The sequence below is a fragment of the Theobroma cacao genome, chromosome 2, assembly GCF_000208745.1.
Source record: "Theobroma cacao cultivar B97-61/B2 chromosome 2, Criollo_cocoa_genome_V2, whole genome shotgun sequence".
NCBI lineage: Eukaryota > Viridiplantae > Streptophyta > Magnoliopsida > Malvales > Malvaceae > Theobroma > Theobroma cacao.
Genome location: NC_030851.1, coordinates 37934638 through 37949097, shown reverse-complemented (window position 1 = coordinate 37949097; position 14460 = coordinate 37934638). Strand labels below are relative to the sequence as shown.

General features: G+C 34.7%; 1 protein-coding gene across 1 annotated transcript; it reads right to left on the bottom strand.

The window, feature by feature from the left end:
- LOC18610019 (U-box domain-containing protein 21) lies at nt 6697-8252 on the bottom strand. The gene has a single exon (XM_007045429.2). The coding sequence runs from the start codon at nt 8152-8154 to the stop codon at nt 6838-6840; it is 1317 nt and encodes a 438-aa protein (XP_007045491.2). The 5' UTR covers nt 8155-8252; the 3' UTR covers nt 6697-6837.

Here is a 14460-nt window from a genome sequence, read left to right as displayed (position 1 = left end):
TTGGGATGGTGGATGAAATTTTGATCAAGTTTGACTATTTGAAACATAATTTGAGCTTGAGAAGTGAAAAATTTTAATTTCAACAATTTTTCGAACATAATGGCAAAAAGGTCATTTCACGTGTCCACAAGGACGTAATTAGAATTTTTGGAATTTTACACCACCTTGACACTTGTCAAACCCATGAAATTCATTTATACTTTGGATAATTGAGGGATTTTACGTGGTGGAGAAGAAATGCTTAATTATTAAGTTTTATATATGGACCAATCACATGGTGACAAGTGTCAAGCTTTAATATTATTATATTTTCCTTTATAAACACAACTACAACTCTCCCATCTCATTTCTCTTAGCCAGCCAAGGCAAGAACAAAAGGGAAAAACCATAGAACAAACCCTAGAGAAGAAAATCAAGAGAAAATTCATTGGATTTCAAGGAATTAAGCAAGTAAAGGTAAAATTTCTTAATTCTAGCTTGTGATCTACCTTTCCTATGCATTTTTTTTCAATTACCATGGTTAAAATTCAAGATCTCATGAAGGATTCATGGCTGACCGAATTTAGGGAGAGAAGATTTGATGATTTATTTGGTTAGATTTCAAGGTATCTTAGTGTTTTTAGTTGTTTGGTGATGTTTAGCATGAAAAACAAGCAAGAAATTTCATGCCCTTCACCCACACTCCTTGGCTGAAATTTTCAAGAGAGAAATTGGATAATGGACTTTGATGAATTTCATGCTATTTAGGTGTTTTTAGTTGTTTTATGATGTAAGGTGTAAAAATCAAGCATGAAAATTTCATGTTCTACACTAAACCTTCAATGGCCGAATTTTACAAGGAAGATATTGATGATGGATTTTTGTGATATTACATATTATTTAACTTGTAATTGATGACTTGGAGTGTTGGAAGTGGAATCAAGTTAATTGGAGTTGAATTGGATGTATTGGCCAATTAACAGGTGTATAGATTGAATTACGCCAATACCATTTTATTTCGATACTTAATTGAAGCTACGTAGAACACAATATTTAGATAATAATCTGAATATTTCGCATCCCATTTCATGCATTCATATAGAGCCTAAATTAATTTTATAACGGTTTAGTACAGATATAGTAAATTGCTTGTTGTGCATTATATTTAGGTGGTGAAACTTCCAATAAGGGTAAGAAGATTGTACCCGAAGACTAGGACTAGGAGTACTTCGACTCTCGATATTATGAGTAACCTTATTATCGTCTTAATTATTTAAAGTAGTTTTTATTCGTTTTTGTGATTTTATAGAAAAATGAGTTTAAATGGTAAATCCTTATGTTTTATAAGTAAAATGTGATTAAATGAAATGAGTTTTATAAATCATTTTGAAATTGAATGATGATTTTAGAAATTGAGTAATTGGAGATTGTTTGATTGTGTTGTAAATTTATGGTTTAAATTGAATGACTTATGGTGATATTGGCATGAATGGCTGAATTGGAAATTGTGTTGAAATTGTATGAACTGTTTGTTTTGCTTTGACAGGCTGGGTAGTAATATAATTGCCATGTCATGTTGTCGAAACTTTTATTGATTTGGTGGGATATTGATTAGTCACTGCAGTGGTAGGTTTCCGTGGAGCAGCCTATTAGAGAGAGGCACGGTAAACCCGGTTATATTTTACCTCGGTACGAGAGGCGCAGAGGGTATCTCCTGAGGTAAAGCTTTAAAGTTCACTGCACGCTAAACCACCACGTAAGGATGAACATAACCAACGCCAAGGAATGGCTATGCTTTTAAACGTAAAAATGTGTTTTATGCGTATATGAACTTTTCTTTAACAGCCTTGGCAGACTCGGTTGGATGCTCCGACCAAGGTATCCCCGAGAATGAGTTTTGGCATGAGCCAAATTTTTAAGAAATTCATAAGCCATGTTGATTATTTGAGTGAAATGAAATTATTTTATTTAGTTGAAATGAGTTTGAAATGTTATGAATCATAGTACGATGAACTATTTTAAGTTGTCTTCATTTACTTGACTTTAGATATTTTAGATAATGTCTGTTTACTCACTGAGTTTATATAAACTCACCACCTTCTTTTCCACTCATTTCAGGATCAGGACAGTCCGGAAATAGCTGATTACGTCGAGGGTTATTATTGGACTCGCCTCCTCATAAATTGTAGGTCCACGACCTTTGTTACCTTTGGTCATTCGGGGCCCCACACGTCATTGTAAATTAAATTACATACTCTGGTTATCTATGTTACTGTACGTATGGATTTATTTTGCTTTTACGTTACAAAAATATTTACGCAGAGTTCTATAAATATTGTTTTATAAGAAAATAGAATATTTCATTTAATATTTTTATTTTATTCTATTAGCTACAATTTCACCCTAAATTAATGTTTTAGACATAAAAACTTGTTTTTAGTTATGAAATGTGTATTTTCTCCTAAATATTATATTTCCAGCAAGTTTCAAAATTTTTAAGAAAAATGACCAAAATGCCTTTGTGAGACAAAAAATATTTTTTATTTATTGTTTTGATTTGGAAATAGGTTATAATCTTTTAAAATATATATTTAGTAATTATTGCTCACAGGGGAGGTGCGAAAACTGATATTAAGCCTTGCGAGGTTTCGGTTGGCATTCAAGATAATGAATGTCTATCGAGACATCGCGACGGTTGTCATGGGCTCGAGGAAAGTACCGAGTCATGACAATTTGTTTCACATCAGGGAGGATTTCCCAATTATTAGGATCCCCAATCGAGGAGAATAGGAACAACATAACCTTCTACCCAAGATCGAGTCTTGTAATAGTTTGAGTAAAATTCAATGACTATACATTTACGCTTGTTGCGAAGACAATTAACTCATAGTTGAGGAACCATGTAAAAGTTCAATTCATTACAAAGCAAATAAGAAACATGGATATTCGTACTTTATTGTTGCCATGGCATTGCTGTCAAGGAGTAAATTGATATGAAACTCCCTCTATGAACACGTCTTGGTGGACAAGTTTACTACTCTGTCCTTACTCCCGCCAATAACTTGAAACTCCACTCCATCAATTGCTTGGGTAGAAAAGTGACATGCTTCATTGAATCGTGTGTTCAACAGATTGGTAGTATAAAGGCTAAAATGCAAGGTCAAATTGAAAGCCTCTTTGTGTTGTTCATGGAACCAACATTGAAACATGCCTCTAATGCACTGGATCAAGATATTGATTGGTATTTTTCTTGCCTGACTCAGACACGAGTTAATACACTCCTCAATGTTGAATGTCTTGAGTTTGTAGCACCTTATCGGTGACCGTGCACATGCCAATCTCTCAAGGTGTAATTTCATAAGGTGGTCTTAAGCATCCTTGCAAATTTGTTTCAATTGCTTCATATGTCTGCTGAAATTGGCTACCCTATAGCAGTTGGCTACAAGGGTGAAAATCATTGCAACATCTTCGCGCTTGGATATGTTTTTTTATGTTTTTTTCTAAGTGGTAATCGCATAGATCGTGGCGCACTCGTGGTACACTTTTTCAACTATATTCTTAATGCCAATATGCTGATCAGAAATGAACATTGTATTTTTAAGAACAACTAATCGCACGATGCAATTAGGTAAGAAACCACGACCATGACTTTTCATCCTCAACTTGGCCAATGTTAAATGCAACCGGATATATCTACTCGTTCGCATCTTTGCAGACAGCAAAAAACAAAATACTTTTGAGTCTACCTTTCAAATGTATGGCATCAATAGAAATTACATGCCACATTACAGCCTGAACCTCCCAATACATGCCCTATACGCCTAGAAACAATATTTGAATTGTTGTGCCTGATTGGTAACCATAGCTATGATTGTACTGAGATTTTCACATTCTAACATATGAAAATACGAGGGTAGGAGTTGGAATTACTCCTCTAGGGGATCGAAAATAAGATTTCGTATACTTTTTTGCTTTGTCAAGCCTTATCATACAAGCATTACAATCTCCATTTGTGATTTATCTCTTCCATTATTTCCTTAGGTCTCAATGGTGTTACATTATTTCCTTACAACTTGGGGGACATAAGTTCACCAATTAACCTCGTGCTCGCTATTTGGTTCCCACATTGCAAACCATCAATTGTACATGTGTGTACCTTGTGGAACATGTGAACTTGCTAATAATCTCCGTCAGGTAACTTTCTTACACACACAGTTAACATGTATGCCTTGTCCTTACAAATAACCTCAAAATGAACGTGACATGACTTTTTAACTCTAATATCAAAATGTTCTTTTAATGCCAACATATTCAAAACTTGTTTCAATTCGGCCTTGGAGGGAAACATTGTCATCGGTGGATCTAGACTCCTTGGTGGCAATTGTTTAGAAGGAGATCATATATGCACCTAGAATAATTCATTGACAAGATACCCCTGCATTTACCCTTTCTTGATCACTGTCATCGGGTAAATGAATCCCGTTATCACTAGCGATAGGGTTATTGTAAATAGCATCATTGCACTGAACATCTTCTAGGACAATAGTTGTGGCATGTTATGTACCATCATCCATATGATTGCAATCCGAAATGTCATTGTCATCACCCCTATCCTCCTCTAAACAATCATCATGCCCCCCAACATAATTGTCATCATTCTAATTAATAGTGTCATCTTCTGCATAGTCATCGTGCATCTGATCAGATGCATCGTCATCACTCATGGTCGTCACAATGTCGTTTAAGAATGGCAATGGACCCATTACAATCTCAGGCAACGGTTGCATTAACTAGAACGAAGTATTTGGTTCGATGCACATGCTGATCAAAATTGTGCAGACAACATTTGCAAACACTTCGTGTATGTACCGAGTTGCTCAAACTCATGCATATGTCAATGGTGATTGCCATTGTTGTCAGTTAGGGATTGGATGGTGTGGTATGTGTGAAGTAGTATAAATCTGATTTGGGTGATTACTATGTTGGACAGTTTATTCATGTGGCATAACATTTGTATGTCATTCCTTAATGGTCACAAACACTACAACTCCTCTCTCATTTCGTAGAATACTTGCTAAATTTTCATCATCCTTGATAATTGGATATGAAACCCCTACGGCATGATTGAGCAATGCATGTAGCTCGATTTTGTGATTCTGTGAGTTTACCCAAACAACCTCTTCACCTAGCTTCATCAGGCCTGAAAACGACAAATCACTCCCAACACCCCTCACTCGTGTCTCACCACCCTTGTAAATGTTATCAACCCAATGACCACCATATGTAATCATAAACTTCACATTTGGCATACCATTGAAATTTAATAGAAAATAAGTGTCATAATCAATTTATCAAACATGTGTCACGTAATGATTAAGTTACGCAATGCTTAAAAGGCAATCTCGTAACGCTTAAGTCACGTAATGTCTAAAATCTAGTCACGTAATGCCTACAACCCAGTTACGCAATGCTTCAGTCATGTAATGCCTAAAACACAGTCACGTAATGCCTAAAAACTAATCACACAATGCCTAAAAACCAAAGACGTAATAATTAAGTCACGCAATTCTTAAAAGCCAATCTCGCAATGTCTAAGTCACGCAATGCCTAAAAATCAATCTCGCACAATTAGTGATGAATACCTAATAACCAATTGATTTGTCTGCTTGCAGTCAGGTTTAAGTTATCAAAATCATACAGTGTTCTAATTTACAGATACATCTAATCAATTTCAACCCCTCAATTTTGAGATTTTATAAATATAAATCAATAAATCCAAAAACCCAAAACACATATTTTGATGTCATCTCTGCACTTTGGAATGGCTAGAGAAAGTTGGATAGCGAGATATATAGCATTTGGCAAAAGAAAGAAATTCGGATTTAATTTTAAAATTTTTATCTGGATGGCGGAATAGAGAAAACTATGATCATTTAATTTATCTGAAATTGTTTAAAGAGCATTGTTGTCAAGTTATGCCAAAAATTAAGTAAAAACAATTAAAATTATAATGAGCGGTATTTTTTAATTGAGCTGGTTATTTCTCATAATTTTTTCAATTTTTTTACTTAATTTTTCTTAATTATATATACATTAATAATATATCAAATATAAAAAAATTTTTATTCATTGTAACTGCAAGATGGTTTAAGAAGAAAAGCTGATCAAGCAAAATTCATAATAAAGCTCAAGAAAATGCCTAAAGAACAAGACAAGCAGTGCACAGACCAAGTTATTCTCTTTGATGCAAACGGCCAAACCTTCTTGCGGCGGCTCTAGGTACATATACGCCATAGGAGTTAAGGTAAGACTCAAAAACCTTATGGGCGAGCCCCCTTTGAACACCTTTCTAAATTTAGGGAAAGATTGTATTTCTTTATTTGTTTTGCCTAACCAAGGTCCTACTAACATGAGAACTAACTCAATTATTGACGTTTAGATAAGCGATAATAAAGAAAAAAAATATAAAAAAAGGGGAAAAGTGAAAAGGTTTGCTCACATCAACAAGAATTAATAAGAGAGAAGGACACCAAATTCATGTTTAAAAGCAAAACATAGAATGAAAGTTTCATCTTGACTTGGTCGTATGCTAACCACCAGAATTCGTTTACTATTTTTCCTCTCATCAAGCAGTTCAAAATATGCTTATACTATTTATTCTAGTCCACGATTGTTATTCAAAGGGCTGGAGGCTTTGTATATGTTGACCAGATTGGCTTGACACCAAGAATTTCAGTTTTCTCAGCGAAGAAAATGAACTGTATACTCAATATTTGTTTTTGTACATTGAACTGTAATCTGTAAATCACAACCAAAATTTCCCTACTCTACATGCATGTTTTGCTTCGATTATTACAATCAAAAAGACCTTTTGAGATCTTTGAAATCCATGGGATCAACACATTCCACTTTATTCCTGTGGAGATTCAACAATTTCAACAACTCTGAAACTTTCTCCTTTGTCTTGTCAACACAGCCAAGCTGCAGGAGCAGCAACAGCTTTTGGAAAGCACCCACTTGCAGAGCTTCGACGAGAAAGCCTCCATCTTCACTTTTCTCGTTCTTGCAAAGCTTCCACAAAATGGAGAGTGAGAGCTCGGTTGCCAAATTTGAGACTCTGAGGATTTTCTTAACCAAAACCGGCATGCTCAAGGCATTGTTGCAGGCCATTTGTCTGCCTTCCTCGCTGTTGCAGATCCCATCAAGAACACCTAAAGCCTTCTCGCACAAGCCTCTTTCACTGTCCACCAGCGTTTCTAGTAACAATGAAACTATGCCTAGATTAACAAACTTTGCTATTAGTTTCTCATTTGTTGACGTTGATGTGATCATGCAGTAAATGACAGTTAAAGAAGCATTTGTAGCTGTGGGGCAAATTGGGTCCTTAATCAGCTTAAACAATGCTTCAATGGCACCTTCCATCTCCGATAACTCGTCCATTTTTTCTTGACCAAGCTCCCTTAATACCAAAACTGCGTTTCTCCTCCTAGATAAGTCTCCGCTGCTTAAAAACCATTTCAAGCAATGCATAGCTGAAACTGATCCTAAGAAACCCTTGGCCTCTCCGTTAAGAGGAAACATTATCGTCAAAGCAGACAATATCTCCTCTAGAACTGCAACATTTACATCAAAAGACGCCTTCGAAAACGCTTGAAAAGCTTCTGATAAAACGCTGCCTGCCCCGTTGTTCACAATGCACCGCTTGTTACGTTCACTCTCCTTTGCCAATGACTTGACCTTTACCACCAATTCTCGACACCCTTCTCCATCTTCTTTCTTGCAAGCAACATCAATTTTCGAAAGAATCTCCAAAACCTCCACCGAACTAACAGGAACTCGAGGCGTAGGGATTCTCTCAATCCCAAAAGACCGGTTCTCAACGCACCAATCTTGTATACTCTTCCTTATCATGTGATTCGGAATCGGTTCGAGACTCCTCAAAACCTGATTTGTAAGAGGACAGGTGAAATTCCCAGCCTCAATCCACTTCTCAATGCTCTCTCGATCATAAGTTATCCCTGTAGACAAAGTGACAGGATCTTTCATCAAGTCTAGCGATATCGGGCACCTGAAATCTCTTGGTATCGTCAGCTCCATCTCCCCATTTTCATTCCTTCCCGGCTCTTTCCCTGCACGCCTGGCTGCTCTTCTCCTCCTCCATGAAGAAATCATCATGAGTCACAAGATGGGCAGAATCAATACAAAACTTGGAATATATCTTTCTCCTTGGTTTCTGGTATGCAATGAAGAATGTTGTTTTTTGCTTTGGTGAATGATCTGGAAGGGAATTATGGAGAGTTGTTAGTATATATATATGGATTAGACAATGACATATGGTTGTTCAACGTCTTAGACCTTAAGAAAATTATTAAATTTAAAAAACATTAAAAAAAATAAAGGAGCATGGAAGAGAGGGCGTGATGAAGCTTTGAATATTTGACCGTTGAATTGATAAATTTGAAATGGTAAAAGGCCACAGTGTCTAGACGGATGGGTGGAGGGTGCGGTTTTAGAATGAATCAAAAACTTTGACGCAACCTGAAAACGAAAGCCCCGTCAAATGTATGAGTCGGTGGACTGGCTGACTCTAGCGGTCGGTCTAGCCATGTGATGAGGAGTTTCGATTTCTTTTTCCTTTCTTTAATGTTTTAATCTGTTTTTTGTTTTTCCAAGTAATTACTAGTGTAACCTAACGCGTCCCAAACGCGCAACCCATTTTCCCTTTGCCAAGACAATGCATGGAAATTGGCTACGTTTACATTTTATGATGATTAAGGTCCAACTGTCAACGCGTACGCAAGTGGAGAAACGGCGTTTCGGGGACGAAGGGGAAGAAAATCTACTGTTAACGTGTAGTGTTGGAGACATGGCGTTTCCAGCTCCTCTTATTCTCTTCAATTTTCTTATACATATTTACTCGGTCCACCCACTATTTTTTTTTTATATAATTATCATTTAAACCCCAAGTTTTTTTATTCATAATTTTTTTTTATAAATTTTTATTTAATCCTAACTCCGTCCTTATGTACATTGATGGTTTCTTTACAAAACCTTTGAATTTGAAAACTTGTTTATACTCATTTTTACGAAAAAATGAGAAGATGAGACTAATGCATGAACGACTTTGATTAATGCCAATGTCATCACGAAGAAACAGAATATAAAAAGATAATAATTAAGGTTGATTAATTGAGAAAGCAATGGACGGTAATAAATTCAAAAACGAGAGTTGCGGAGGAATTGAACAATTGAGAACATGGGGGGGGAGACCAACTGACCAAATTCCCTAGTAAATTTTGTTCAACAGTCTGCAAAGAATGACCCATTTTTCAGGATGAATGCATAGCCATAGACTAATTTGCCATGAACAACAAGACATCAACGTGAAAACAACGAGTCATCAAAATTCCCAAGGACTTAAAATATTGAATTTTTTTTTTATTCCAATGCATTACTATTTTTCACTCCCGGTAAACGTGGATACTCCCTTATTCTAGAATAAGAATCGAATAGGATAATCAAAAGATAGTAGTAGCTAGCAACGACGGTCTAAATTAAATTGACAAAGCAAAATGGAGTGAACAGAGGGAAAAGAAGAGAGGTGCCTTTAGCAAACAGCGGGAAGAAAAACAGGAGCAGGCGTGTATTCTATGACAATATCCGGCGCCGAAAGGGCAAAAGGGCCAGGAAAATTTGAGGAGAATGCAATGTGAAACTAGAGACCAAAAAACAAAAAAAAAAAAAAAGTAGAGTGGCGGGACACAATCCATATGAAAGTCCGAAAGTCTTTGAATCAAACATCACTTGGGCTTTAGTGCTACAGGTAATAAGCAACTATAGTAACATGAACTTTGGACCGTAATACTATCTTTTTCTTGCTTTTAACTCGTTTAAGTGGTCGGTTCCGTCCATCTTATTCTATACTGTTAAGATAATTGTACAATATCTAGTTATAATTATACCTTAGATTAACATTTATTATAATATCTAAAAAAGTTTTTTAATTATTTAAGAAAATTTAAATAAAATTTTAATTTTTATTAGTTCTAATCAAATATTTATATTTTTTATTTTAAGTCAAATAAGTTTTTATTATTAATAGTTTATTAAATATAGTTGGTCAAAATATTTTTTGTTATTTTTATATCACGTAGTGCTACATGTTGACATTTTTTTTGAAAATCAAAGAGAATATAATTGTGTGATTGGATATGTCTAGAAGGATAAATCCCAAATCAGAGAAATGCATTGGAAAATAAAGCCTTGAAAACTAGAGGACGGAAATAATAAAAGCCAACAAGAAAATAGAAAAAAAAAAAAACAAACAAACACTTCCTGAACAACAAAACATCAAGAAAATATAAGAAGGAATAGAGCAGATTCAAAAGCAATAAGAAGCAAAGAGTAGAAAAACAAAAAACAAATAGAGCTCATAAAAAATCAAATCTGCAACCAAAAAGGTTCAGTTGGGGATAATCAATAAATCCATTACTTCGTTGTTTATATGACATATAATAGTGGATGAAGACACAAGATGTTTATTTTCATTATCTATATCAACGTCATATCAATCTTACATGAACATTAAATAATAAGTGACGTTCTAAATAATTACTATTAAATTTTAGATGCTTCATACGGGTACACTTTTATACATCATCTCCAAAATTTTAAGTCAGGGATCTAAGATTTTTAATTTGTAAATTTAAAATACTACCCATTAAGACATATTCTCCCTATGGAAAATTATGAATAATTATATATATTTATTTTATACAAATTATATTATACTACAATAATTAGGAAAATGTTAAATTTCATAAACGAATTTGTTGTTCCATTATAAGGATTGTCGTATCTCCATAGGATTGAAATTATTTGTTTATGATTTAGGCTTGAAATTTTAGTAAGATAATGAAATTATATTTGGACTTTGAAACAATTATTGGATCAATTTCTGTTGATTCTCTAATGAATAGTACATGCTCTAGATCTGCTGATATAATCCAACAATGTTGACCAAAACTGCAAACAAGGAGTTCAAGACGGGCATAAAAATCCAAGTCCTAGTTGGAATATGACCTGTCAATTTTGGCAAGTCGTAACCAATTACATAAGGGACAAGTGGCTGCTGAGGATTGGTTCAAACTGTTGATCGGGCCTAATGTTTTCTTCTACAGGGCACGACAGTATGACCGTGGACCATCGGCCTTGTTTGAACAATCTGGAATATTCCAACCCTTATAAGGATCTTCAGGCTCATATCTCATGACCAGAAAGGACATTGTCACATTCATGGATCATTCTTCCCAATGGCAAATGGCAACGGGTGGTGTTCTTCCCTTCTTTCTCTATTTTTTATAATGAATAATAGACATTCCATTTATCCAATTATTCACAAACGATGTGAAAATAATGAATAATAATTGGACCGTCAAACATTTCATTAATTCTTTCTAAAAAATAGAGATACATTGTACATGCAACTTATCATTAAAACAAATATTCGAATACTTTGCACTCTTTTTAAATAAAATTCCTGCTGTTTTCTCTCTTAAGATTGGCTTTAATATGAACTAATAACCCAATCAATGGAGTCCCTAAAAATGAAAACCAATAAATATACGTGATTTGTCTGTAGCCTCTTGTTCATACTTATAGCCATATCGAACCCAAACCCACTTATTCCCTACCCAACTCCTTTAATACAACAGTTTTGGGCCAGTAACCAAATTAGACCTAGGTTTTTCTTTATTCAGTCTAGCATTGGGAAAAAAGGCCTGGTCTCACTCTGAGTCCGGCAAAAGATTGGGTAGGCTTTGTCAGAGCGAAGTTAGTTTCATTTTCATGCGAAAAATTCTTCTTCATGTCTTCTTAATAATTTAATATTTAGTAATCACGTTCTCAGTAATCACTTTTCATTAAAAGTTAAAACGATAAAACACCAAACGCTACCACAAAATTATGCATTTAAATCGAGTTGCATTATTATTAATATTATTTTTTATTCAATAAGTTGCATTGGTATATGGTAATTAAATATAATTATTTAATTACGTTTGAATATCTAATTTAATAATAAATGTATGCATCTCATATTTAAAAAGTCAAATTCATAGAATACATATATTTTGATGTTTTACTTGTGGTAATTCGGGTAGTATTAGCCTATTAGGGTAATTTTACTCTAATGAGGGTACTTGCCACACCATAACACTCAGTTAGGCAATGGAGCCATGATTGAAGACTTGGGAGTCTTCTAGTACAATTATTGATCAACAGTTTACCAGCAAATGCTTTGCTGGATTTTTTGACGGTATGAATGCAAGAAAGTCTGAATGTGCAAACTAAAATCCCAACATGCTCACCTCATTCTGCAAGCAAGAGAAAGTATTCGCTCAAAAGCATTAAAGAGATTGGTGTTTGACTCTTAACTTAGTTGGCAACATGTAATGGATATAATCTTACACCCTATTCCACGCTCTGCCATTACTGCACCCCAACGTGATTCCAAAGGCAGGGGGGGGGGGGGAAGGAAGAAAATCTTTTGATCAAAATCAGAAGAAAAGGAAAAGGGGATTCAGTCAAGTAAATGCTAGTGAATTTAGCAAACACGACCAGTACAAGTCACTGTAAACCCTTTTGGAAGTTTGCAACAGTTGTTTCCCATATTTGACAACTAACTCTCAGCTGTGAAACTTGACAACCGTATTAATTACCCACAATTCATTACAGTTCACCGCTATTTGTGTTTGTACAATTATATTTAGTCATATGTGGAAACAATGCAGGAAACTTCTGCCATGGAGTGTAAAATGGGGTTTGCCTTAGCTAGAATCGGCGCATATCCAAGGAAGAAATCTCCTCTTGTCTGACTCTTTTGTTGAGGATATGGTTCCCACTATTAACAGTAAAAAAAAAATAGAATTCTGACTAGAATTATTGTGTTACTTGAATTCTGATTAGCTCTAACCCATCAGTCCATTTCTTTTTTCCCACCTTTATAAACATATCTTTTTGATATACAAGGGGCACCTTTATTCTGTTCACTTTATGATTCAAATTTGAGATTTTTAAAATAAAATATCAAATTCTAACTTGTTTAAATATCTCGATAATATTCCATTTTATAAATAATACTTGTGTTTCTAAGCTAGTAATATTCCTTTTGACATTTGTTGGTGGTTAGGTTAAATTAATAAGCCCTAATGATATAGCTGAAAATATAAATAGGTAAATTGAATGCTTTTGTGTTGTTATGCCTTTGAAGCAAGCCTTTGCTTATACCGATAAACGAGAGGTGGGAAGATTGAATTTCATAGTGGTAATGAATAAACCCTAGACCCTAACTCTAAACCTTTTATCACAAAGAAAGAGAAAACATATCTTGCTAATAATGTACTTACCATAAAAAGAAATACCCAGTTGATATACTTACCAAAAACAAGAGATCTTACCCCCTCTCCCTTCCTTTTGAGTAAGGATCTTACAAAATCCTTCTCATTAAGGCCAAATAAAAATAATTAGTAAAAGATAATATGATTGTTGGGTCAATTTTTGACCAAGACTGGTAATTCTCTTCTTTGGGGGAGGAGGTGACTTAAAATAGAGGCTCTGTATATAAGTCAAAGGCACGTCGCCAGAAAAGAATCCATGGATGGAGATTGAACTAATAAACGTGAACCCAAATAAGCCAAATGGGGACACTACAGCTCAGATCGAGACCCACACCATCACATGGGCTATCTCAATCACATTTGATGTCCAACATTTTTGTACTTACAACACTCCCTTTTTCTATCTAGCCTCCTTCACACGTTATTTTTGGAACCCCATCTTTTAATAATACTACAACATATCACCAGTAATTGGATAAGCTTGACCCCCCCACCCAACCCAAGAGCATGTTTTGGGGCATCCTTTACTCATTGTTCTCACTACTTTCCCCCTTTTTTGGATAACAGAAGCAAATCATTTTGTGCCCATGCCATACCCCAAACTCAATTCTCATTTCATCTTTGCCCTTAGAGGGATTGAATTCATGGACTAATAATTGATTGAGAATGAGTTTCTTATGAACAGATTATCATGGAGGTAGGGTTTGTGCTTCTCCTTACATGATAATCCATTTAGAGCAAATTAAAAAAAAAAAAACCATAAAATTAAAATTTTATAGCAAATTGTACTAGTATTACTCTTTGACTTATTATTAATAATTAATTGACTTAATTGATCAAATCGTTTGTTTGATAATGGAACACGTTTGCCTCCTCCACAAATATTTTAGTAAAAAAAAAAGGAAAGTATTTTTGCTTGTTGAAGGAAAAAAAATCTGACATTAAAATAAACTCAAATGATAGGCAGAAAATTGTGGCAGATTAAGGGGGGATCAAAGACTTGGAAAATATTAAAATATATGATATTTGACTAATTAAGTCAGCATCATACGACGGATAATGGCCACAGAATCCGCTAATGGTA

What these genes read in the sequence shown, in the direction of transcription:
- LOC18610019 (XM_007045429.2), bottom strand. Translation starts at nt 8,154, where the DNA reads ATGATGATTTCTTCATGGAGGAGGAGAAGAGCAGCCAGGCGTGCAGGG.